This window comes from Oenanthe melanoleuca, chromosome 19 (genome assembly GCF_029582105.1).
Source record: "Oenanthe melanoleuca isolate GR-GAL-2019-014 chromosome 19, OMel1.0, whole genome shotgun sequence".
Lineage (NCBI taxonomy): Eukaryota > Metazoa > Chordata > Aves > Passeriformes > Muscicapidae > Oenanthe > Oenanthe melanoleuca.
In genome coordinates this window covers 1,843,577-1,868,754 of record NC_079352.1, presented here as the reverse complement: position 1 = coordinate 1,868,754, position 25,178 = coordinate 1,843,577, and the positions used below count along the sequence as shown (strand labels likewise).

Genomic DNA, 25,178 nt, shown 5'->3' with positions numbered 1-25,178 from the left:
GGTCAGTGGAAAATGCCAAAAAGCACAACAGGTCTCTTTTTTTTTTTTTTTTTTTTTTGTGATGCTTCATTTCTACATTAAACAAGAGTACAAACCAGAAATGATTCCTTATGTTAATTTCTGAAGCAGAGCTCAGCTGTACAGACCCTCTGAGAATGCCTCTTTCACTAGCTTGTCTTAATTCTTCTTCTTCTTCTGTTGGGAGCTGTGTGGTTGTGTGGGTTTGGGTATTGTCTTGGGGTTTGTTTTATTCCTGATGTTGGGTGATATTTGAAGTCTGTGTAACACGAACTAGATCTGACTTGCTGCTGTTACCTCAGCAGTGCCCTGGCTCTGGGGTTCTGTGGGTTCTGTCCTTTGGGGGGTTTCTCTGCCCCTCCTTTCAGGGTTTGTACCTTGGCCAGTCACAGCCAGGGCTCGCTGGCTCTTCTCACAGGACTGGGACTGGATGTTCTGTTTGGGGTCTGGTTTTTTGTTGGTTTGTGGCAGGGGAAGGTGCTGGATGATCTTCAGGGAAGAAATAGAGGTTTTGGATATGACTTGGAGCTTAATGGCTCTTCTTAGAAGTGAAATTTTACAGGCCAATAGTTCATATTTTGGTGCCTTCAAGTTTTGTTTTTTTTTGGGGGGGAAAGGCTGAGTAATATCAACTTTAAAATGCAATGTAACATAATTAGTGAATGCAGATAAATGATTGCATACTTAGAATATCTTCACTGAGGCAAAAAGAAGTTATTTGCATAAAACCCCCTGTGGTATTAGGACTTAACTGCAGTGTGTCTGCAACAGCTGCTCAGTGAAAATCCAACTCAGTTATGTATGGATTTAAAATGTGTTTTATTTATAGCAGTTTTGTTTATGACTGTGTAGGAACTACAGAAAAATTCAGCTATACAAGGCAAAACCTTCTCCCTGAATGCCCATGGCACTGACAAGTTATAAAGTTCTTACGAGTTCTTAAGTCCTCTTAAAAGTTATTTAAAGTTAAACAAAGTATGTAACAGTGTCAGAACTGGGGCAGGAAAGTGGCTGAGAGCTGTCCTGAAGAACCTGAGTGATTCTGTGTGCAGAAGTGTTAAAGCTCCCAGCTGGGTCTGTGGGTTTACACTGACATGGGCTGGAGTTTTATCCACTCCACGTGCCCAGTCTTGGGGCTCCAGTTTTGGATAAGGAATCCCGGAGCTCTGAGGCTGTTTGTGCTGGGCTGACAGCAGCCAGGGCCTGCAGGAGCCACTCCTGCTCCAGCCCTGTGTGCCCTGGGCAGCCTGGGGGGGCTGTGCTTCCAGACCCAAACCAACCCTACAGTTCCTTCGTTGGTGGCTGAGCTCTGGTGGCTGCTGCTCTTTGTCCTTTCCCAGAGCTGTTCAGCTCTGTGCATTAGCTGGGCTGGGAGGAAGGAAGGTCCTAAAGCTGCCTGGAATCCCTTTGCTAGAGAAACTTGGCCAAGGGCTCTTGGATCCTCCTGTGCCTGCAGGGAATCCTGGCTGGGCTGAGCTGCTCCTGCAGCTCCCCTCTGCAGCAGGGGGGCTGTGGCTGACTGCTGGCACTGCTGCAGCTGCAGGGACAGCCCTGCTGCCTCTGGGACAGCACAGAAGTGACCTTGTGCGGGCTGGGTTCTGTGTCCCAAATGGAGCTGTAGGCAGGTTCTGTGCTGGCCCCTGGGGCCTGTCTGGGATGTGGTGCTGTTGCTGTTTCTGTTTCTGTTGCTCTCTCTGCTCTTCCAGTTTGTTTGATGCTTTTGAGGAGTGGGAAGCTGCTGGGATGGTGCCAGAGGCAGGTGAAGGGCTCGTTGGGGTGGATGTTGTAGCGTGACCCCAGGGCTGCAGCTCCCTCTGTTCTCCCCTGGGGCTCTCCAGCTCCCCGTGGCTCCTCTCTCCCCTCCTGCCCCAGGGCAGGGTTTCCATGCACAGCTGGGTCAGGGCTGGGGTGGGGGCCTGGCACTGTGGAACATGGATCCAGGAATGAATGACTGGCATTTCTAGATGCACAATCCACCCATACAGGGCTGTTTGGTGCTGGCAGTGAAAGGGCAGACCTGGGAGACGAAATCCTGTGAAATGCATCTTTTCCTTGAAGGTGAGTAAAGGGATCACCCTGGAGTCACTGGGTACAAGTGGTGAGCATGGGTGTCACCTTGAGGTAAATTATTTTCACTGTTGATGACATTAAACCCTCAATATTTAACTTTCAGTGTGAGGATGTTTGGGTCAGTGAGGGGGGAGTTTGCTCGAGGTGCCATTGCTGCTTTTCATGGTACAAAGTGCACATTGAAGTTCATTCCTTTTCTGCCCTAAGTGTGGGAGAGCACAGGAAGGAAAACTCACCGTGCCTCAAAGGTGGTGTGGGTGTGCTGGACTCGGGCTGGCAGGGCAGGGGCTGCTGGTACCAACCTTGCAGCAGATCCTTCCTTCTGCTGCCTCTGCAGAACCTGGTTTTATCTGCAAGTCCTTGTTCCCTCATAAGAAAATTCCTGCCCAGAGTTGGTTCCAAGCTGCCTCTGATTGTGGGAGGGTTTGACACTCCTGCCCTGGGGACGGCTTCAGAGAGAAGTGGGGAAAACTTCTTTTATCTAGAAATAAACTCCAATACAAAGCATTGGCAGCACTGGGAATGCTTTAGTCCCTAAATCTCAGGAACGTTTTGGGCAGTGGCACAGGTGTCCCTGGGTGGTGTAAAGTGTGTGCTCTGGGGTCTCGTATTCCACTACTCCTCGCAATCCTCGGTATCTATAGCATGAGTGGCCTTAGTGAGTTTGTTGAAGTGCACATTTTCTTTTTTCTTTTCAAAAGTAAATTTTAAGATGAAAAAGATATATACTATATAAATATATAGAGATATTTAGAAACTTGGTTTGTGGTGCACAAGTTCAGTGTTGGATCGCTAAATACTCGTCGCAGGTACCATCTGTGTAACTTTTCTTTTCTGTATATTCCTTTCTGGGAAGCAATGTTGCCATGGTAACTACAACTTTACAATTTCTTTACTACTTAATGATGTGAATGAATTCTACATTTTATTGAATATTACCGGGTTCAGTACTATTTTTATACTTTATTGAACTACAGGGGATTTTAATTTAATAGCATTAAAAAAAAAAAAAAAAAAAAGATGTTGCTTGAACTGTATAACTGTATAAATTGAACTTACATAAACCCACCTCTAAACCAGAATCTCCACCTGTAGTGCCACGTTCATTTATATAAAAGTATCTCGCTCATTATTAGACCTTGCAGCCCCTCCCTGTCGTGTCAGGATGAAGGTTTCCTGCCCCACTCCTCCCCTTGTGCCCACGGAGCCATCCTATGTTTGTAACCAGCATTGTGATATTCTGTAACTGTATTGCTCAAATGAAATATTGACCTAATAAATAGAGTGTTCCCGCAGCCTGGAGTATCTGCAGTGAATTGGTTACAACTCCCTCCGTGCCTGTCCTTCCAGGAGAAGGTGAAATCCCTGCCCTGGGGTAAATCCTGATGGATGGGGCTTGTGGTGGTACCTGGGCAGTGTGGACAGAGGGAGGAGGGAGCTCGTGGGGGACATTGCTGAATCCTTCCCTGCTTGGTCTTTTTTCCCCCTAAAGTAGCCATGGGAAGACAAATTCTCTCCTGCAAGTGTGCACTGGCAGCACCAAAGCATCTTGTGTGGCTGCCTGAGCACAGAGTGGGTTAAAAATCAGCATTTCTGGGGCTTTTATATTTAAACCATCAGCTCTGTGTCATTTGAGTGACCTGCAGCTCCCCAGCTGTGTGTGGAGCTCAGGCAGAGGCCTCCCCTTGTCTCACAGGGCTGAGATTTCCATTCCTAAAGGCAAAATGCCCTCGAAGACTCCCCTGGCTCTGAGAGCCCAGGTCAGGCTCACAGGGTGAGCCCAGAGCCCCTGGGGCTGTGGCAGTGCCAGCTCTGCTCCTGGAGCCTGAATCCAGCAATGGAAATGGATATCCCTGGTGTCTGTGTGTGCTCCTGCAGCTTTCTCAACTCTTCCCCTTTTCCTCAGGGAAATGACAACTGGGGAGTGCTGGATCCTGTCTGCCAAGAACAAGCCAAAAACAGGAGGCTCCAAAATGATTCTGTTTGCTGGTGTGAAGGAAGAATTAACAGCAGCAACCCTGAAACTTCTGCCCAGGTGAAGGGAAAACTGAGGTATGAATGAGGCTGTTCTGATTTTTGGGGAGAGCAGGTCCAGCTGCCTCTGCCATCTAAAATCCAGCAGCAGGAAAGGCAATCCCTCTAACATTGCATCCAGTTTTATTCCAGAGATTTTCTGATCCTGCTTGGAGCAGGAACACTCGAAGGTGAAATATTTCCTCTGCCCACGTCACCTGGTCAGGAAACCAAAGTTATTTCTGGCAGGGCTCAGTTTTCCTTGAGAGCTTCCCTGTCACTTCTAAGTCACCTCAAGTCCTACTGGAAAAATTGTGGGATAATCCAAGTCCTGAGCAGCCTTTAATCTTGCTCAGTTCCTTCTTAAACCAGTGTGACACTTTGAGGGCAGACAGTGTTTTCCTAAAGCCACAGGCACTCCTACACTGGGGTTACCTTTAGCTGGAGGAATTATTTTGTTATCCAGAGAAAATTCCTCATGATCCAGGTCTGCACCACACAATGTCTGCTCTGCTGCCCTGTGAGACACAACGTCCTCCCACAGCCTCCAGGACAGGCTGTGTCCAGGGCCAGCACAGCCAGGAATCCCAGACCCCTGCCCAAGTTTGGGGATGGGATCCACATCTAAAAAAGGAAGTCTGATTCTAAGGATGGTCCCCCAAAGGGGTCTAGGAGGGCTTTTTCTTGCTTGGGTTCAGAGCTGAAGGCATTAACTGAGCCCCCACCCAGCTGTCTCATTTCAGCACATGGGAGTGAAGGATCTTTGGGGGTTTTACTGGTCAAAAATTTCTGGGCCAAATTATTGATATTTCTGATGTTTCCTTAAAGCCTGGATTGAACCATGAATCAAATGTGACCAATCCCAAAGCCCAGCCAGAGTCATTCAGAATCCCAGAACCATTCAGGTTGGAAGAACCTTTGGGATCATTGAGCCAAATGGTGATCCAGCCCTGCCAACTCCCTTGAAGAGGAGTTTCTGCTACAGCAAGGAAAGGAGCAGCTGCTGCTTCCTCCAAAAGCTGGTTTTCTATGACTTTGGTTTATACAAGAGGAATGATGTACTGGAGGTAGGTCTGGTACTTCTAGATCCTCAATCCAGTCCTGGTGTGGATGCACAAATCTTAGGGATCTCCAGGATCATCACAAATAAGATCTCATGGTTTAAAATAACAGAATTTTCATTTGGCTGGCTGGAGCTTGTTGCTATGATGCTGCAAGTATTGCAGGACTTTGTGGTTCTGGGAAACCATGGAGACAGCCTGGATTCTCTGCTTTTGTTCAGGTGAGGATGCTGCACTGATCAGCTTCCACTGACCTCTCTGGTGGTGTCTGGGAACCTTAAAACCCCTTAGAGTAACTGGAAGGCAGAAGTGATCCTGGTGAGCCCAGTCTATCCTCTGGGGCTGGTTTGGGTGGTTTCTGTGTGGCTGCATCCCACAGACACCTCGGCAGCAGGAGCACAGGAGCTGCAGGCTGCTCTGGGCCCATCCCCAGGCAGTGAGCAGGGAGCAATCCCAGCCCCCGGGATGTCCCTTGCATTTCAATGGCGCTGATTTGGGGCGTTTCACACGTTTTGTGTCTCTGGTGCCTTCTCTCTGTAGGAATTGGCTGCTGGTGTTCCCCAGCAGCCAATTGGGTGGGGATGGGGCACTGAGGGATTCCTGCTCAGCCTTTGTCTGGCATCTCTTGGGTTTTGGCTTTTAGCTGACCAATTTAGATTGCAGTGCTCCCTCAGAGCTGTTACAGACCAGACTGGACATTTCAGAGGTAAAGAGAGAGACACTGGGGACAAAAGATGAGAAACGAGCCGGTTCTGAGTGCCTGAGAACTCCCACAGGACATGTGGCAGTGTTTTAGCAGCTTGAAAATAGGTTTATGTGGGACAAATGTGGGACAAACCCTCCTTCCCGGGCAGCCTGTGGCACCTGCTTGTGGCAGAGCCGGTGCTGTCAGCAGTTTGTCTCTCCTGTTCTTGTCTCATTCCACCTTTGGGGTGTGCAGGTGCTGGAGTAACCAGTGCAGGGACTGGGAGGCACAAACACCCCAGCCACAGGTCGGGCTGCATTTTTGTTCAGGAAGACAAACGTGTGGCTGGGCTGGGGTGGGCCCAGAGCAAACCACAAATATGTTGGAGCATCCAGATTGCAAGGCAGGGTCACCCTAATTACCAGCTGACAACAAAGGATGGCTCATTCCTCACTCCCTGCCCGGCTGGAGGAGCTTCTCCAGCTGCTCTTTTCCCTGCTCCCATGTCTGGGGCAGCAGCTCAACCTGCCCAGCTTCTCCAGCACTGATCACATCTTCACCTGCTCATCCTTCTGTAAAAATTCCAGGTGTGAAGGCTCTGTGTGAGCAGGAAAATGTTCTCCCTGCTCAGAGAACAGCACAGCAGTGGCTGTGTGAGTGCCTCACCTGTCCCTGAGCAAAAAAATGTTCTCCCTGCTCGGTGGCAGTGGCTGTGTGAGTGCCTCACCTGTCCCTGAGCAGGAAAATCTTCTCCCTGCTCGGTGGCAGTGGCTGTGTGAGTGCCTCACCTGTCCCTGAGCAGGAAAATCTTCTCCCTGCTCGGTGGCAGTGGCTGTGTGAGTGCCTCACCTGTCACGCTGGGCGGTGACCTCGCAGGTGTTGGAGGTGACAGTCTCTTTGACCCGGCTGTTCCTGAAGGTACAAACTGATTTTAAGCTGTTTCAATCTTTCGTGTGAGTTCTGGAAGTGGCTCTGGTTTTTCTGAAGGACAGCAGAGCTGAATAAAGGAAAGACAAGAACCATAAACCCACGTTTAGAGGTGTTTGTGAGAGCGAGCCCGCAGGCTGACTCACGCTTGGGCAGTGACTCTTGCAGGATTGAGCTGAGGGATGCTGTGCTGTTTGTCCCTGCAGGGGCGCGGTGCCAGTGCCACCGTGTGTCGGTGCTGTCCCCACTCCTAGGTGCCACCCAGCCCGTTTTCAGCCCGGCCCTGTCCCGGGCATTGGCTCTATTGGCTGCCGCTGGATGTCACTGTCGCCGTGTGGCACCGGAGCTCGGCGGGGGTGGCGCTGGCTCCCTGAGCGGGGTGGGACGGGAGCTGCGCATCCCTTGGGCAATCCCTGGGCAAAAAGAACCTTCCTGATGCCGGGCTGACGCTGCTTGGTGATTTATTTTTTAACCAAACAGAGAGCCCCAGAGCCCCGTTTCTGTCTCGGAGCGAGATCTGAGGCTGATTTCTGATTTCAGCACCGCCGGAGCCAGGAGAGGGCAGAGGATTCTCTGTTCTAGCTCGAGGCTGAGAATTGGATCAGAAATAGAGTTGGAACCAGCGTTAAAATTCAGATGTGTGTGGCTTTTTGGTTTATTATTTTATTATGAAATTATATCAATACCAATTTAAATGTTTAATTAAAAAAGCCTAGAACCACAAATGCTGAGCAAAGGGGATGTAGATCCCTCATTTTAGATGACTGATGAGCAAGGCTGGTGGATGGCTGCCCACTGGCCTCTCTCCTAACAAAACCTCCAAAATTATCAAATTACTGTGCTGACAACCTCGATCCCTTAAAATTAAATATTGATTCTGTATTTTTCTGTTGACTCATCCGAATCAGGAGGCGTTTCCAAGGCATCTATTTCTGCTGCTCGGAGCGCGCCGCTGCCCCCCGGAGCCGCAGCCTGTTGTTTGTGCTCGAGCAGGGAGCAGCAAAATGCTGATTTTTCTCCCACTTCTCTTGCATAACAAAAGGCATTTGTCACCCGTTCCATAAGGGGGGTTTGTCACCTCTCCCTGTGGCCTTTCCCGGCACAGCCAGGCTGGACGCCCCTTGGATGGGAAGATGTGGAGCCGGGTGCTTTGCTGGTGGCTTTTTTAGAGAGCAAAAGGATGTGGGAGAGTGTTTGGGAGATTTTTAATACGTGTTTGAGGGACCAGTGGGGTTTGGCCCTAGCTGAGGTTGTGTCCCAGGCCTGTGGGAAGGGCTGTGCTGGAAATGCAGCTGAATTTCCTCTCTGCAGCCTCACAAGTTTTGGAGAGCAGGAGCTCCTGTCACCACCTGCCCCCCTGGGCTGCCATTGCTTTTTTAATGCCTCTCCCTTCATCTCTGGTGTCTCTGCTACCAGCAGGAATTGGGGTTTGGGTTTTTCTGTACAGTAGGCTTGATTCCCTCCTGGGTGGAATATCTTCTTGGAGCATTAAAATGAAATAAAAGGTTTTGTTTCCCCAGGAACTAAAAGCAAAAGCTGGCTGGCTTCCCCTCTCTCTCTGCTTGGAGGAGAGAGCTGTTTACCTGTGGCCTCACACTTCTTTGTGGCCACTGCCAGCTATCAAATGACCACAGCACCTTTCTAAAGTGAAGCAGGCAAATGAATGCCCCAGTAACCCAACAAAGCTGCCCCTGTTTTCTGATTTCCCCGAAACAACTCCATAGTTGACACTTTTTTTAATCTGATTCTAATTATTTTTTAATGAACTCCCTAAAGTCCATGTTTCTTGTGGACCTTTGAACTTCCTGGTACACCCAGCCTTTGCTCAGGAGATATGTTTATGGTTGGCTCTGAGTTAACCCTTTGGAGTTTGTGTTCTCAGGGAACCTGATGCACTTTGCTTCCCTTGCACAGGTAATGATCAGGCAGAGATCACTGCTGGCAAACCCAGGCTGCACCTGAACTTGTGGCCTGTTTCAAAGCTTAATTCCTATGGAATCAGATGAAGCTATAGATCACACTGGCATGTGTGGAAGCATGGCTGGAAGCTCCAAAGACTGTAAACCACCCAGAGCAGCAGGGAAAAAGCTGATAAACAGATTTCTCGGTGACAGCCTTCTCCATTGACATGAATGCTACAGGGTGTGGTCATCCCCTTAAATCAGAACAGCAGGAACACTTTTTGGGGATCAAATTTCCCATTTTCTCACCAGGCACTTATCCATTTGCTTGTTCTTGCTGTGCTTTTACAGATTGTGCAGTTGCTGAGTCCATCCTGAGAAGAGGGAGACAAACTCCCCCCAGAGAGCAGAAGGCAAGATGTGGATTGTGCACCTGAGTACAAACCATCCTCCTCCTCATTTTCCTACCCAGGTCTGGCTTGGGAGTGTAACCACTGACAGACCCTTTGCACAGCTTTTACTCTGATGGGAACAGGGACCCTGGGCTGCACCTTGGGTGTTCTTAGGGAGTTGGCTGGAGCTGAGACCTCAGTTCCCATCCCAATGTAATGAGAATTCAGGGTTCCCTCCTTCACAGGTGGTGGTGAGAGCCAACAGCAGTGAGATTTCTCTCTCCTGCATGGCATCTCTCAGTAAACTGCCCTTGCCAGGGAGAAGCCTGGAAAGGCTTGGAGTTAAAGGGATTTTATTTTGGAAATTGACTTCCAGGCAAAATGCTTTCACAAAGAGAACTGCACTGTGCTGCTGTCATGGCCTGAGCAGTCAGACAAGTGCAATTGTTGTGTCCCTGGGACAATTGGTGCAGTTACTGCAGCTGTGACTCAGCTGTGCTCCTGTGCCAGGTCCCTTCTGGCACCCACAGTCACCCCAGGCTGCACAAAGGCCTCTCTCTCTCTCTTTCTCTCTCTGAGGTCTCTGTCCAAGGGCCCAGTGCTGCTCTTGGCAGGAGTTGGGATGATCTTGCTCAGGAATTCCTTGTGCAGGCAGTGGTGCCAAAGCCCAGAGCAGCCATCACCTTGGGAAGGCACCTGTGGGTGGGTCCTGAAACAGAGGCAGGTCCTTGTTCTCAGGCTGTCCTAGGGAAGTTTGGCTTTCACCCATGGCTGAATTCAGTGACAGAAATCCATTAAGACAAGCCCTCCCCTTAAGATGTCTTAAGATTTTCCCTCCTGTGTCTGCTTTCTTCCTCCCCTTGTCTGAATTTGTCTGTCAGCTCTGGATGCAGGAGCCTTTCACAGGCAGGTGCTGAGTGGATCCAAAGGCAATTTCTTGCTATCTTTGCAGTGAGGTTTGCTTGGACCATCTGAGGTACATTTCAATTGTTTAACCCACACAGTGTTAGGTGTTTCTTTACACAAGATAAGCTCTGCAGAGGGAAGCAGAGGTGATAGCTGATGCTGCCTCAGCCTGGTTGTTGTGAGGACTCTGTTAGAAGTGGTTTGGTTGAAGGGGGTGTTGAAAATGCAGCTGGTTTCCCAATGCTGTGCCTGCTGCCTGCAGTCGTGTCACCTGTCTCCACTGTGACAGACAGCTCCTCTCCTCTCACCTGCAAAGACTGAAACCCAGGAGCAGCCAGCTCATGTCCTCACCTCTTCAGGCAAGGTGCCAAAGGGTAGCATGTTCCTGGCTGATCAGAGCCAGGAGAATGAAGCTTCTCCAGCACAAGCTTTCACCTGCATTAGCAGCCAGATTAAAGCCATTTAGGAGCTCCAGGGACAAGAGCTGGTTATTAGCACAGGCATAACCCATATTTGCATGGCCATATCTGTGTCCTTGTGAGATTACAGCTTCCACATGGCATGTGACTGCAGCATGGAATGGTTCTCCTGGCTTATCATGTGTACACTTTGCTTTGCAGAGGACTGAGAGGGCCTTGAGTTCCCCTTGCAAATCCAAGTCTTTGTTCTCCCTTTCAGTGTTGGCTGCACTCGGAGCTCAGCCAAAGCCAGGGATATGCAAGTGGGAGGCACAGATGGACTTCTCTGGCCAGCCTTCAGCTGAGGATCTTGCTGTATTTAGAAGTTGTCCATCAACCTGGCTCACTCCTGTGAGATCAGGCACAAGAGAAGCCTGTGGCTGTGTCCTTCCCCCTCTTTTGGGAGACAGCACTGCTTTTTCCTTGGAAGCCTCTGCTGCTGGAATGTGGCATAAGACAGACCACATCTCTGGAAATCTATCAGATTATCCTGCCTACCTACAACTGGAATGCTTTGAAAGGCTGTTCTAATTGGATGGGGAAAATCAGAGTACAAACAGATTATGCCTCTCCTGTTTCTCCCTGTGAAGGAAAGGAGCCCAAGTGCCAGTCAAACACACTGTACTGAAACACTGCACCTTAGGGAAAACTTTTGCTTTTCCCCTGACAGCTCTTCTGTGAATATTAATTTCTCTATTTGAGTGCCTTCATCTTCCAGGAGCTGTGCAAATGCAAACATTAACCAACTCCTCTGGTGCAGCAGCTCTTGCAGTGCAGAGTAGGCATGGAGCCAAAAAGGAAGCAGTTGTGAAGATGTTCTGTGTCTGCTGCTGGTTGTTATTGCTGCTTTGGGCAGATTTGACATGATTACCAGGTGTAATGTGATGAATCTGGTGTATATAATATATGCAGGCATCTGATATGGTATTTATGTACTGATAGGTCACAGGAAGGAGAGCTGATAAACACAGATAAATGTACAGGTATTCTGCATTGTACTTAAACCAACTGCCTGTACATGTGGTTAGTTAAACATCAACCCCAAGCACTGTTGCCAGATGTATTGCAGTGTCATGCTAAATAGGAATTGTAATGAGGAATGTTTTGCAGCAACCTGTTCTTACCAGGAGGGTGGTGAATGCTCCATTTGATGGAATAATTAATGATAGTCAGCAACTGCTCGGACTGCAGGGGTGAAGGCTTGGCTAATTCCATCTGGAAATTCCTTTCCTGGTGCTTAAGGGTGATGAAGATGATCTTCTCCCTGCAGCTGAGTGCCTATTGGCTCCAGTTAACAAATCTTGTGTCAGGGGAAGGGATCTGAAAGAGAATTTGCAACAATTATTGTTTCTGTGTGGCATCATTGGAGGCACCTGAACTGCAAGAGGAGTTCCCTTCTGGTACCTGTAGGGAGTTGCTCATTTAACCACTTGTTTGCAATTAATGTGGTCTAAACACAGGTGTGATTGGTGACTAGTGGCATGGGGAAACCATAAACACATCTGCATCTCTTTTATCCACCTCTGGCAGAATCAGGTGTGTTCCAAGTGTTCCCAGACTGGAGACACAGGCAGCCAAACCTTCCAGGGTGCCCAAAGGTACCAGTGACCAGCCTCTGCTGCTGGTGCTCCTTCTCAGTAGCTGTATTTTCAGGTATTCCTGCACTGTTTTATGCTTCAACAGTTCTGTAGATGTTTGTCTCCAGCATCTCAGCCAGCTGTTTGTGAGCTGATTATTGGTGTTTGCTAATGTCCTTAACTTTTATAACTGCTTGAAGTCCTCAGGAACTGAAAGAGCATTATCAGCTTCCTCCACACTTCTTCAACTTGCAGCCTGTGAGAAACAGGATAGTTAAAGGCTTTTCTTTTTATTTGGCTTCATAAGTTTTTAGGAGTTTATGCAAATTAAAATAGGCATTATTAATGAGATGTTAATGAGCCCATCCCCTAGATGCTACTTATAAAATCAAATCTGTAACAAGTTGGGTATCTCTTTGTTCTGAAAAGAATTTGACTTTTTTTGTTAATCTTTTAGATGATGAAATATGAGCTCTAGGTGATACCAGCCTTGGTCACTTCCTCTCTCCAATGAATCAGAAAAGCCTGGAAAATGATGTGCCTGGTAGACATTTCCCAGTTGGTGCTGCCTGGGGAATGGGGCAGGGAATGGCATCTCCCCTCCCTGAGCCATGGCACCCCAGTTTCACAGCCCCCCTTGGTGGCAGAGGCTCTCAGTTCTGTATTTCCTTTCCCTGCTCCTTCAGAAGATTTTGGGATGTCCCCAGCGATGTTCTCAGCACCGGAGTGTCCCTGGCTGCAATTCCAGGAGCACATGCTGGGATGAGGCTCCTGGGCACTGATGTGCCCTGGGTTTCCACGGGGGTGGAGCTCAGGTCTGGTCCCTGTGCTGTCACTGCTGCCCTTTGCGTGCTCATCCTGCCTCTCTCTCATCCCTGTGCCTCCCATCACTCTGCCCTGTGCCTGACCCTGCTGCTTGGAGTGCTTCACAATTCCCACTTAACACTTACTTCAGCTCATGGATTTTCTATCAGGTTTTGGTTTTTGTTGTATTTTGGTTTTATTCAAAGGGAGAAGCAAGGAAGTTCCCCTCCAGCCTGCAGAATGTAGCTGTCAAGAGAAGTGGCTTCATTTCTCTTTCTTAAAGCCTGCAGAAGCCTGTTATTCTTAAAATAACCCCAAAAAAGGGCAGTTTCCTTTGTGTTATGCTTTGGGTCTCTGGTATGGTGGTGCAGGGGAGTAGCTGTAGTGAAACGTAGGCTCTGCTCAGATTGGCAGGAGGAAAAAAAAAACAGGGCAGGGATTTCACTTCTGTGATGTTCTGATTCCCTCCTACCAGCCTGGAAATGCTGAATGTGAGCCTTTGTCTGGCATATGGGGATTTGGAGAGCTGTTGCTAATTACAGCAGTTGTGCTATCTTGCTTTAATGCCTTAAATAATACATTAAGTGCCTTTATGATCTCCCACAACATGCTGGAATGCAAAGAAGTGCATTTTCTGCTGTTTATAGTTTATGGCAGGAGTAACTTAGAGAACATTAATCTGCACAAAAAATGGAGTTTGATGATTTATTGCTTGTGTAACTCCCAGTGGGGTCTCTAGATGCTCAGATCCTGTTGTGCAGGGTGTTATCCAGAGGCAGGGCAGGAATTTCTGTCTTGGAAGGTGAAGTTTAATCAAAAGGAAAGACACTGGATGGCTGTAGGGATGACAGGGAAGGGTCATGGCACACTGCTGGTCAAGCACTGTGGAGTTAGTTTCATGGTAAAGGTAAAAAGTGTGGGATCTGGAGGAGGACCACAGGAAACCCCATTCTATTTTATTTAAGGAGTATTCCCATCATTTTCATTAAAATTTAATTTGAAATTAGAAACAGGTTACTAAGCATCACAGAAGTGGGAGTGTTCCAGAGCCTAGCTTAGTGCTTATCCAGAAAAAGAAAGGTATTATGTCTGCTCAGGAATCTTTTTTTTACCCCTTTTCATGTTTTTATTTAGCAAAAATTCTGTTAGTCATCTGTTTCCACGCAGACTCCCATGTTTCCTGCTTCTAAATCTCCAATTTCTATTTCTGCTATTGTACCTAATGTTTAGAGAAAATGTGAGAAGAGCGTGCTGTGAATGTCTTGCTGGATCTGGTGTGAGGAATAACTGTGGAGCAGCTGAGCAGTGCTAGCCAAGGGCTCCAAGATCCTGGGAGGGCACATGTTGAGGGGGTACATAAATCACAAAGTGATAACAATGAAAAGATTGGCACATTCTGACCCTTAATCTGGTTTAGCTTGACGTAGCTCTCTGTAAATCACAAGTTCTGTTAGAATATGCTACTAATTAGCAATATTTCACCTATTTGAAATTAACAGGCTCTGCAGAGTAGGAAAAAAAGAAGTATTTTTGTCTGGTTTTGCTTGCTAGTAGCTTGAAAACAGAGAGGTGAGAAACTTGTGTCAAATCTTGAAGTATAATTTTGCAATTAAAAGACTGAGGAGAAAGTGTGATCTGAAGACCTTCACTTTCCTTGCCATGACATAAAATTAACAGCTCTCTTCATTCTCATTCTGGTTTAATATTCCTGCAGAGAAGGAAGCAGAAAGAACTCCCTGGGCTGGCTCCAGTGGAATGGAGGAGCTGTTACTTAGGCAATAACAGGGTACAGGCTGGGAGGGGCTTGGGCTGGCATTGGCTGGGTAATGTCTGCACAATGCTCTGGATGTTATAATGTGATATATATCTAAAGCTAAAAACAGAGAGATGCTCTCTGGGAGATAGGAAACTGTTTAAAAGCATCTCCTGATTGGCTTCCCAGAAATTTTCAAGGTCGTACATGCACCAGCTTGCAGGGATGCACAGCTGGCACCTCATCACTAAAGCCAGAAGAATCTCAACTCAAAGCCTGTTAGTGAACTGTGTGGGTAAAAATAGAAGGATAAATTGAACCTACCTGAAAGTAGAAGAAACAGCTGGGAAGTGATAAGAGAAAGCAAAATGAGTGAAGAAACTCTTGCCCATCATTGTGGTGTCCAAGTGCTTTATAAGAACTTCAAATTGCTCCTTCCTTGAATGTACCAATTTTCTTTCTCAAACTGTGACAATTTGGTAACCTCCATCTGCCCTGAACTTGTCTTCTATTGCTAAGAATCTGCTCAAGAATCTATTCCATAGTCCAGGCCTACATTTTATTACAATTGCTGGGTCAAAAGCTCTTCCAGGAGTAGCTGGACTTCTACCCAGAGGCTGAATGAGTGCCAAAGGCTTTTATGCATCAACTAACCATGTTTTATAAAATAAATATACATGCAAATACTCAATATATGGGAAAAATTCTGATTAACCCTTAATGCTTTACCTTGCTGCATGGGCACAATCAATCCACAAAAGTGGCAAGGCAAAACATTGTCAGAGCTGCATGTCCAGCAGGGATCTGTCACTTTTGGGCTTGGGAGTCCTCTGGAACACATTGACAGGCACTGAGGGTTCAGCTGAAATGAAGGAAAACAAGCTGGTTGTCAGTGTCCTGCAGTGGCTCACTGCTGGATTCAAGGGGTGGGGTGGCTTGAGCAGATGGCAACTCATCAGAGTGTTTTAGTTGCCTTCTTGGCTTGATCAGTTTTTCATTGACTCTGATTACAGGCATGATGCCATCTTAGATAATGCCTCTTGATAAAGGACTTTAAGATCCTTAATTACTATTATTAGTCATTTGACACCATAAAATAGAGGTCTGCTGTTTTAATGCCTGTTTCACCCCTGTCTGTAGGATGTCTGGAGTGTCCTTAACAAAAACAGAGAGGTGGAAGCTTTGGAACCTGATCAAAGGTAATGTGTGCACGCCAGTATAAAACTCTGTGTGTGTGTGTGCACATTTGTATGTGCCATTGTCCAGAGCTCTTTCACTCTGTGTTGGGAGGGCACTGAACTGAGACATCAGCCTGTTGGCAGGGCCGTGAAGGCTGGCAGGTTTCTCTGTTTGGGGATGTCCTTTGTTCAATGTTTGAATCATGTGAAACCTTAATTAGCAAATAAGAAGCTTTGGCCTTCCCTTGCAAGTTGTGAAGCAGAATGAAGGCAAGTGCCAGGATGTGCCAAATGACACAACAGTCCTGGCTCTGGGGCTTTTGTTTTGCTCTGCTGCCCTGCTGTTCTGAGATGCGCTTCCCACTGTATCAGCTGCTGGCAAAATGCTCCCCAAGCTGGTCTGTGTTTGATGCTTTGGTGTTGCTTTCTCTGCACACAACAATCAAACTGCTGCAGTGCTAGGGACCCTGTGAGCAGCAGCCTTTGAGCTGAGAAGAAAGCAACCCTTTCTTTGCAGGGGAAAGGTGCCCCGTGGTGCTGCCGTGGCGAGTCCCTGCCCGCTGTGCTCTGTGCGCTGGGGCCACGAAAGCTCCTCTCTCCACAGAGCAATCTGGGCCTTCCTGGAGCACAGTCAACATTAGTCACTTCTTGCAAAGCCACTCCTTTCATTTGATCTTCTGGTATTAATTACTTGCACTTCCTCTTGTCACAACGCTGGTTTTTTTTTTTTTTTTTTTTCACTGCCCTGGATGGAACTGCAGAGAAATCTTTTGCCTCCATTCCAACACCACCATGGTTTCTGTCTACAAGAGAGCACAGAATTGCTTTTATCAAACATATTTCTTTTCCCATTGTGTCCTGATGACAGATACTACTCTTAATCTACACAGAGACAACACTTTGAAATGGGAGATCTCTCTTCCCATCAATTGTTGGTACGTTGATAAATCATAGCATGTCTCATTTTCTGAATGACACATGTCTGGATTGCAGTCTGCCTCTTTTTTGTCACAGTTTTTCAGTGCTAACAACAGCCTTGCCAAAGCTCATCTGTTCCCTTAGTGTGCACTCCAGCAGGCTGATTAATTCTGTCACACTTTCCCTGTATAAGGCACAATCAAACAGGTTGATAGAAAATCGGGAAGGACGTGATATTTTTATAAATATCCATTACACTTACCTCGTGACTGCCATTAGCTGTGGCACCTCGTTACTCCTGGGTTGGAGGAGCATCAGCAAAGTCTGCCAGGAAAAAGTTTGTCACTGTTCTTTGTGGGCCTCAAGTGTGATTGTGCCACCCTTCCACGCACAGGGAAGCCTTGCTGAGGAGAATATCAAGAGTGGAGGGTGCCTTATGGTGTTTTCTTCTCTTTCAAAGGCAACTGCAGGAAAAGTGGGGGACTGCTTACCCACAAACCTTAAAATAGCTGTGAGCGTGTGTGACGTGCCTCACTTTCCTGGGCTGTGGAGATCCCACTATTAATAACAGGAGCTGAAATTGTGGATTGAGCAGTAATGTGAGCAGCACTTCTGAGCAGCTTTAAACCTGTCACGGGCTCCCTGAACACAAACACCCAGGGATAAGTGGCTCAGCAGAAAATCCATTAATTCTCTCATAAAGGGGTGGCAGAATTAAACAGAGGTAGCCCACAGCCCAGATGAGGTCTGAGGGATGCTCCCACTTCCCTTGCTGCCTTTCCCAGAGCCTGGGCAGCGCTGTCCAAGCCCCGTTCCCGTATCTGCCACAACCTGATGTGCAGGTCTGGGCTCTGGCATGCGTGGGTGTGCACAGCAGCGCTGTCACCCCCGCACTGCACTGTCACTGTCACCAGAGCTCAGCCCCTGGGACTGAGGGACGCGCTGTTCTCTCCCGTGTCCCCGCCCCGCTTGGAACTCACCAGGAAACAGGAGGGGATGAGGCGTCCGCTGCTGCCGGGAAGCAGCAGGGGGTAATGCCAGGGCAAAGGCCTGGCTATTGGGGCAGGGGCAGCTGCTCCAAAAAGTCACGAGAGTGCTGGGAAGAGGGGATGTCTAGGGCAGGTGTGAAAAGAGAAGCGCCCTCAGACTGGAAATAAGGGAAAAAATCCCAGTCATCTCACTCTGAGAGTCCCCTGGCTACACCACACTGGTGAGCAGCCCTGGTGAGCACTGCCTTCATTAACATGTCCCTTCAACCAGGGGGATGATTTTAATTTCATTTAACATTTTTTTTAAATTAAATTTTTCATTTTCCCCTGCAGTATTCTGCTACAAAGTTCATGCTGACAATAGTGTGGGATAACAGCTTACGTGACAACAATAGGAGGGACCCGCTAAGAATCTGTTCCTTTTATTTCCCCCAGCGTTCATATAAACCTGCCACCCTCTGCTACTACTCTAAGCCACTTGTTTCTTAGAAAATGTGGGATGTGATAGAAGTTTCAATTTGAATATTGTTCTGTTGTTCTTTGAAGGAGCCTTTCGTATTTCCTCTCTCTCTGATAACATCAGAATCAGACTGGCAGATAATGATTCAGGGTATTTTTCTCATTTACCAGTTCACAGTAATTAGATATGAAACCATTTAGCTCTGGCCACTGCAGATTTGATTGAATCCTCTTACTGCATCTTGATCTCTCTCCTACTTTCTACTCTTCTCAAATATTTGGGATGTGCTCTGCCACACTCCTGTCAGGGCTGTCTGAAGCAGCAAGGGGTAAAAGTTGTCTTGTGTTTGTCCAGTGCCACGAACAGTCCTTAAACTAACAATATCCCAGGGTAGGGAGACAGCTGCTGGGGAAAGAGGAGCAGATTTAGAGGCCAACAACAAAGTTGTATTTTTGGCTTCTGTTTTAGTGAATGTGAATCAGGAAATCCTAAGGCCTTACAGTGCTCTTCTCAGAATGTTTTTGAGTCCTGCAGCAGTTCCTCTGTTTGGCTCACCCCTTTTGAGTCCAGGCCTTCCCACTGAGCTCCATACCCCTTCTCCTTGCTGAGCTGGAGTGGAGGGTTTGGATTTTCCCCAGTTCCTGTGGCCTTGGGCTGCAGCAGCCCAAGAGCTGCTGTGCTGCCAGGCTCCTGCAGCTCCTGTGCAGCAGCAAATACCTGCTCTGCCTCAGCTCCTTGACAGTGATGCAGAGACACTTAAAGGTATTTGTTAAGTGTTTGTGAATTGGTTTTTGATTAGTGAATAATTAAATAAATTCCAGCAATCCAAAGGACACGTGCCCACTCGATTTGCATACATAGCACTTCTCTGTGACAAGACAGGAGCTCAATTCATCTAATGCAAGTCTAAATTTGCTGTATTTTAATTTGATTTATCTTTGACACAGCATTTAAAGAGCAGCAACATCTATAATCTTGTGTTCCCCAATAGAGCTTCAGTAAAAACTTACTGCCAGATCTAATCCAGGGTTAGCACACACAGCCTTATCTCTGGGTTCCTGCTTCAGTGCCTTTGAGAACATGCTTAATTTAATCTGAACAAAGCCACTGCCATCAGGAGCCTCCAGCCTGCCTTTCCAATCCAGAGGATCTTTGTGATTAAATTTGGTGCAGGCCATGCTGTGTACAATGGATCCAGTAAATGATTTTGAAGTGCTCTTCAAACAAAATTCTGCTGGTTCTTGGACACTGTCTGCACCTCTGGGATATGAGGGATGCCACTTTGGTTGGGTTTTTCTTAGTGTCATACATTTTCTTTGTAAGAGGTCTGGGATTTTTGTTTAATATGAAATGTTAGCCTTCATTATGAACCATCACTCCAATCCCATTTCCTTCCCAGAGTGGAAGGAACTCCTCACTAGAGGGTTCTGCTTCCTTATTTGCACCAAATACCCAGTCAGCTGTTTGTGACTATAAGCTGGTGGCAGGTGATTTGTAATTATAATTTGTCATTCATTTTTTTCATGATTTAGATGTCATTAATCCCCCTATACTGCTTGATAATCTCTGCTGGATGAGAGCAGGGTTTATATGAACTACAAGCAGAGGTTCTGACATCACAGACAAAAATGGAATAATTTTGCAAACTGTGGTGGCTGCAGAGGCATCGGGTCAGAGCTGTCCTGGCAGGGTCTCTCACTGCTGGGTGTAGACAAAACAGGCCTGGCAGTGTTGTGTCAGGTCTCTGGTGAGCCTCGGTACTCAGAGGTTGACTGCTGCTCTCTAGGAAGAGCCTGAGGATAAACAGTCATGGAGAAATTGGCCTGGAAACCAGCAGGAATTGGTGTGAGCTGCCTTACCCCACCACTGGAGCTGCTTCCTGCTCTAATTGCTTTCTCCAACTGCTCTGCCAGTTTGGGGCTGGCTGTGTCCCAGTGCTGCTTGTTCCATGCAAAATGGGACTCCATCATTATCTTTGTAATTCAGAGGAGAAACCAAAACATTAAAATATTATTACTGGATGTAAGGTCACACAGGAACACGACAGAGAAGTCAAGAATTAAACCCCATTTCCTCAGCTGAGAATTAATACTTTAAGAGAAGGATCCATCACAAACAGAGCATGACTCTAGGAATGCCATGGAATATTTCACTTTATCACAAGAGAAAACAGATTTCTCCAGCTGTTTCTGGTATTGCCACCTTAGGCTTTTGATCAACACGTTACCATGTTTTCTGAATTCATTCTCAAATGCTTTAAAGAGTCTATTTTGTATCTAAACTGAAAGGTGCTTGGTGAGGAACTATGTTGAGAAGAAATATAGGGTAGGAATAAGAGGATATATATATCAAGGGAGCTTCTATCCTGTTATTCCTCTGCTACCTTTATGTTTATGTTTCCTCTTTAAATGATAAATACCTAACCAGTGACTGATAGGTGAAGTATATTTCCACCAATTTATATTTTTAAAAATCACTTAAGTTCTCCACCTCATCCTCGTGGCCTGTATTCCAGGGAGGTAAAAGGTCCCGTTGTGGCACATTTTATGCTTGAAAATGATATGTTTTTTTGATGTGCCACAAATCTAAGATAAAAAAAAAAAATCAGAAAAGATACAAGGAGGCTTTATGGAGCTTATTTCATTTGTAGTGTGTTTGCACTTGAGGAGAAATTTGGCCTTGTAGCCTATGTCTCTGTAAGCAGCATTCCTGGCTTTGCATATCAGATATGAAATTTGTTTGGAATGTTTGCTATAAAAATACCTACGCATGAACTTACATCAGCGAGAAAGCAACTCGGGCTTGACCTTTCAGCAGCTCCGATGTGGTAAGATCAGCCCGTGCAGAAACAGTAACTTAGGGAATGACTCGCGACTCGTGTTTTCACAGGCTTTGTTTCAGCGCAGGAACAATCCTTGGAACAAGCTGCCCTTAGAAATCAGTGTTTTCTTTCAAACTCCTTATTTTCTGCTCGGGAGTGACCCAGGGTAGGTTACCAGGCTTAATGTTGTAACAAAGCCATTTGGGAAATCCTCCCATTCTGTGTCAGTCCTGGGCTGAATACTAAAAGCAAACATGCTGGTGAACAGCAAAGGGCAGGGGTGGTTTTGATCCTTTTACAATTCAGCCCGTGTTTCTGTTTCAGACAGAGAAAAGACATTTTAATGGAACAGGAACTTCCTACTGTCACCCCATGCCTGCAGCCCTGCGACTTAGAGGACTTTTTGAGGAGAACCACCGTGAACTGAGAGGTGTGAGGGGATTGAGGGGCTGCTCCCCCTGAGAGCTTTGAGGGGGCTGAAGCGCTGATCCCCTACGAGGTTTTTGGGGTTGAGGAGCTGATTGCCTTTGCGGTTTGAGGGCATTGAGGGGATGATCTCCTGCGACGTTTTGGGGGACTGAGTGGCTGTTCCATGTGAGGATCGAGGGCATTGAGGGGATGATCCTTGTGCGGTTTGAGGGCATTGAGGGGATGATCCCCTGTGAGGTTTGAGGGGGCTGAGGGCTGATCCTCTGCGGGTTTTGGGGGGCTGAGGGCTTATCCCTTGCGAGGTTTTGAGGGGCTGTTCCCTGTGCGGTTTGAGGGCATTGAGGGGATGATCCCCTGTGAGGTTTGAGGGGGTTGAAGGCTGATCCGCTGTGAGGTCTGAGGGGGCTGAGGGGCTGCTCCCCATGCGCTTTGAAGGTGCTGCCACTCTCACCCTCCCACAGGAGCCTGGCGCAGTTCCGCGGGGGCCCCATCGCACCGCAGCCTTTCTCCTCTCCCCAGTACACGCTCCGGAAAGCGCTGACACCTTTCGCAAGCGACACCTTCCGAAGAGCCTGTGCCGGTGCAGAGCCAGGTCCTTCCTCGTCACATCTCCTTCCTCTGCGGCCGAGGAGCGAACCCAGAACCGAGGCAGCACCGGCGCGACCGCAGCTTTGCAGAACCCCCCGACCGTTTGCGGCGGACACCCCTCAGCCGCCCCTGAGGGGAGACGCGCGACGGCGCCTCCGGCGGGAGCGCGCGGCGGGAGCGCGCGGGGCGGGGGGGGGAACCGGCGCTGACCAATCACAGCCCCGCCCCGGCCTCCCCGCGCCCCCACGTGACGCGGCGCGCGCGCCCCACGTGACCCCGCGATGGAGGCTGCGGCGGCGGCGGCGGGGCGGGCGCGCGGCCGCCGCCTCCTCCTCCCCCCGCCCCCCCCGGGCGGCCCCGCCCCCCCTTCCCCGTCGGTAGCGGCTCCGGCGGGCGCCGCCGCGGCCATGGACTGAGCGGCACCATGGGCGCCAAGGAGTCCCGCATCGGCTTCCTCGGCTACGACGAGGCCCTGCGGAGGGGTGAGGAAGGACGGGGAAGGGTGGGTGCGTGGGTGGAGGTTGGCGGCGAGGGCCCCCGCGCTGCCCCCCGCCAGCGGGCGGTGAGGCGGCACCTCCATGACGGACCCCGCGCTGAGGCACTTGCGCCGTTCGGGGGGCTCCTTCCCCTCTCCCTTCGCTCTCCCCTTTACCCCGTCGTTTATTTATTTCTCTTATCTCTCTATTTATTTCTCTCTCTCCCCTTTTTACCGCGGCCCCGGCAGGGCCCGGTGCCGTCCCCTCCCCGCCGCGCTCGGCCCGGCCTTGGGCTGTGCGCGGCTAAATCGGGCAGCGCCGGCAGCCCGGTGTGACAGCGCTGTCACCGCTGCCGGCCCCGCCGTCCCCTCCCGCCCCGCGTGTTTACTGCCCCGTGCCCGGCGATCACGCATCTGCAGCTCCGCATGGAAAGATGGATGTGGCGTGTGTGCGTGGCTCGGGGCTGATATCGCTGCTTTAGCCCGGTTCACGGTCCTCCCGGAGGATTTAAAGAGGAACTAGCGAAGGGAAAACATAAACAAGCTGAACGGTGAATGCTTGCAGCTGCGGGGCTCCAAGGCGACAGCAAGCTACACCCTGGCTCTGGAAGTGATAGCCAAGTCCAAGGACAAAGAGGGACAGGGATTTTCAGCAGTAGCTGGTTTGCAGGGAGGACAGGTGTCTGTAATTGTTGCCCTGTTGTGCGTTCACGTGATGCAGCGCAGGTAAAGCAGCTCACCTGTTTGATATTTAAAGCCCTGATAAAATTCATAAGCTCAAGCCAATCTATGGCTGCCCTTTTTATTCCTGCTTGCATGTGAGAGGCATGGCAGGAGTGATAAGGGAGAGCTGGGAGGAACCACTGGGTGTTAACTGAAAAAGAAACAAATTGACGTGAAATGGGGTTTTTGCTAAATATTTCCTAATTTTTTTTTATCTGGTGGTGCCTCTGTGGGATGCCATGTCAGATGGGAAATGGAGCAACGTAGTGTCAAGCAGGAGAAACAAACGTATGATTCAAAGTCACTCGTGTTACAGATTCTAAACATAACAGCCCTGAAGAATTTTCACTGCTAGTGAAAGTATAGGAAGTCTTTGAAAGCTTTGGTGCACGTATTTTTAGAAGAGCTGGAGTTATAAATGCAGCTTGGTAGAGGTGTGAAGTTAAATATATCAGAAAGCCTTTGAAATAAGCTGTTTGCTGAAAAATACAGTCATTTGGTCACGATGTATATTTCAAAGTTGCTAAATAAGAAAAAACATTGTTTTGAATTTTAAAGTTAGATTTAAACTCTTTATACTGCTTCAAAATCAAGGGAGTTCATCTGGATGCTTCGTAATTAGTAAGATTGATTTCTTCTTAATAAAAAACTATTTTTGTGCAGTGAATATAATACTTTTCTTTGGTTTTTTTTTGATGTTTTTCTTCTCTATATGAGACCTTCAATACTGTTTTTCTGTAGGAGACCAGAAAGGTTGTTTTAGGCACTCTATTATAAATTGATGTTTTGCTAAATAACTCTGTTGTTTACTTAACCAGTGATTCACTGTATGTATAAAACAGGCCAGTTATCAAAACATATCTGTTAGACCATTCTTACTTCTACAGAACCTTGCTGGTACTTGTGGCATTTCAGTGGACACAAACAGAGATAATGGATAAAGGTAAATATTAAAAAAAAAAGGCAAATATATTTCTCTCCAATTAGATCCACCTTCTCTAACGTTGTTTCCTGGTTGTTAAATGCTGAGAAAGTTTTGTATTAGATGATATTTGTAGAAATTTTTCTGCAGGGAATTCTTCATGAGTAATCAGTAGTGGTTACCTGTACTTGTGGCAATCATTCAAAATGCTGTGATCATATTTTTGAGTCACCAGTTTGAATTTCAGTTGTTGAGACTATCTGGAAAAAATGCTGCATCTGTCAGCTTCAGAAAATAAGGGTGACTTTTAAGCAATTTCATTTACTGCAATTCCATTTTGGTAGCAACCAAAGGTTGTGAAGGTGAGGAGAGTTGTGGTTAAAGGCTCACAATATAAATAACCATAGCTAAAATGTAACTTCTGTTCAAGGAGATGGAAGTGCCAGAGCAGGCTGGTGCTGATGGCCTTTTCCACCCTTGAGCAGGAGACAGTCCTGCTGTTTTATTTTGCTCCTTTTCCTTGGCACAGGCAGGTGACACTGCTGTGGTGACGTGGCTGTGTGATGGGCACGGTGAAGTTGTCCTGTGGCCACCAGTGCAGGGCACAGGAGTCTCATCAGCTCCCTGAGATCTGGCACTGGAAAGCAAGGGATGCTATTTTAAACATCTCTTATTGTGAATTTTGCCAGTTGTGGTCATTTTATTTATAGTAGCCAGAGGCACAAAGCAGTGTTGCTGTGGGAAAGGTAAGAGATGAGAAATGAGGAGAGCTATTCCTGATCTCACAGAGCTCCTTCCTGGATGGATTCTCTGGGAGGAGATGAAATCCTTGGGCAGGTCATTGGAGGTGAAGTCAGAAGTGCTCTATTCCAGCCTGAGCATAAAATTGTCAGTTCTTTTATCAAACTAAATTTGTGGTGGCATGAACTGGTGCTGTGGCTCTTGAGCTTGTTGCTTTTTTCTAAGGCCTAAGCTCCAACAGCAATTTTCTTCCTAGGGCAGTGCTGCAGGTCAGCCAGAGTCCTGTTTTGGTGGATTTTCAATGTTTGTCTCTGATTTCCCACCCCTGTGTTCATCAGGCTGTCTGGGTGCTCTGGCCTTGCCAAGGAG

General features: G+C 47.9%; 1 protein-coding gene and 1 long non-coding RNA gene across 7 annotated transcripts in view; one reads left to right on the top strand and one right to left on the bottom strand.

The window, feature by feature from the left end:
• Positions 1-9,658: 9,658 nt before the first annotated feature.
• LOC130261053 (uncharacterized) lies at positions 9,659-22,115 on the bottom strand. Of its 3 annotated transcripts, XR_008841902.1 has the most exons (6): positions 20,890-22,115; positions 16,924-16,985; positions 15,295-16,546; positions 11,836-12,264; positions 11,556-11,751; positions 9,659-9,776 (listed from the first exon to the last, which is right to left on the bottom strand). It is a non-coding gene; the product is annotated as an uncharacterized LOC130261053 (long non-coding RNA). The 3 variants fall into 3 exon arrangements; XR_008841901.1 differs by lacking the exons at positions 9,659-9,776; positions 11,556-11,751; positions 11,836-12,264 and having other exon boundaries at positions 13,547-16,546; XR_008841903.1 differs by lacking the exons at positions 9,659-9,776; positions 11,556-11,751; positions 11,836-12,264 and having other exon boundaries at positions 13,547-16,546; positions 21,921-22,115.
• Positions 22,116-22,265: 150 nt separating this feature from the next.
• Positions 22,266-25,178, top strand: part of USP32 (ubiquitin specific peptidase 32) — a 61,998-nt gene continuing 59,085 nt past the window's right edge. For 2 of the 4 annotated variants that reach the window (XM_056506493.1, XM_056506492.1), the window contains exon 1: positions 22,266-22,430. In XM_056506493.1, coding sequence (XP_056362468.1) covers positions 22,373-22,430 — 58 coding nt within the window. In that variant the 5' untranslated portion in view covers positions 22,266-22,372. The remainder of the gene's footprint in view (positions 22,431-25,178) is intronic. The other 2 variants (XM_056506495.1, XM_056506494.1) reach the window with 1 other exon arrangement.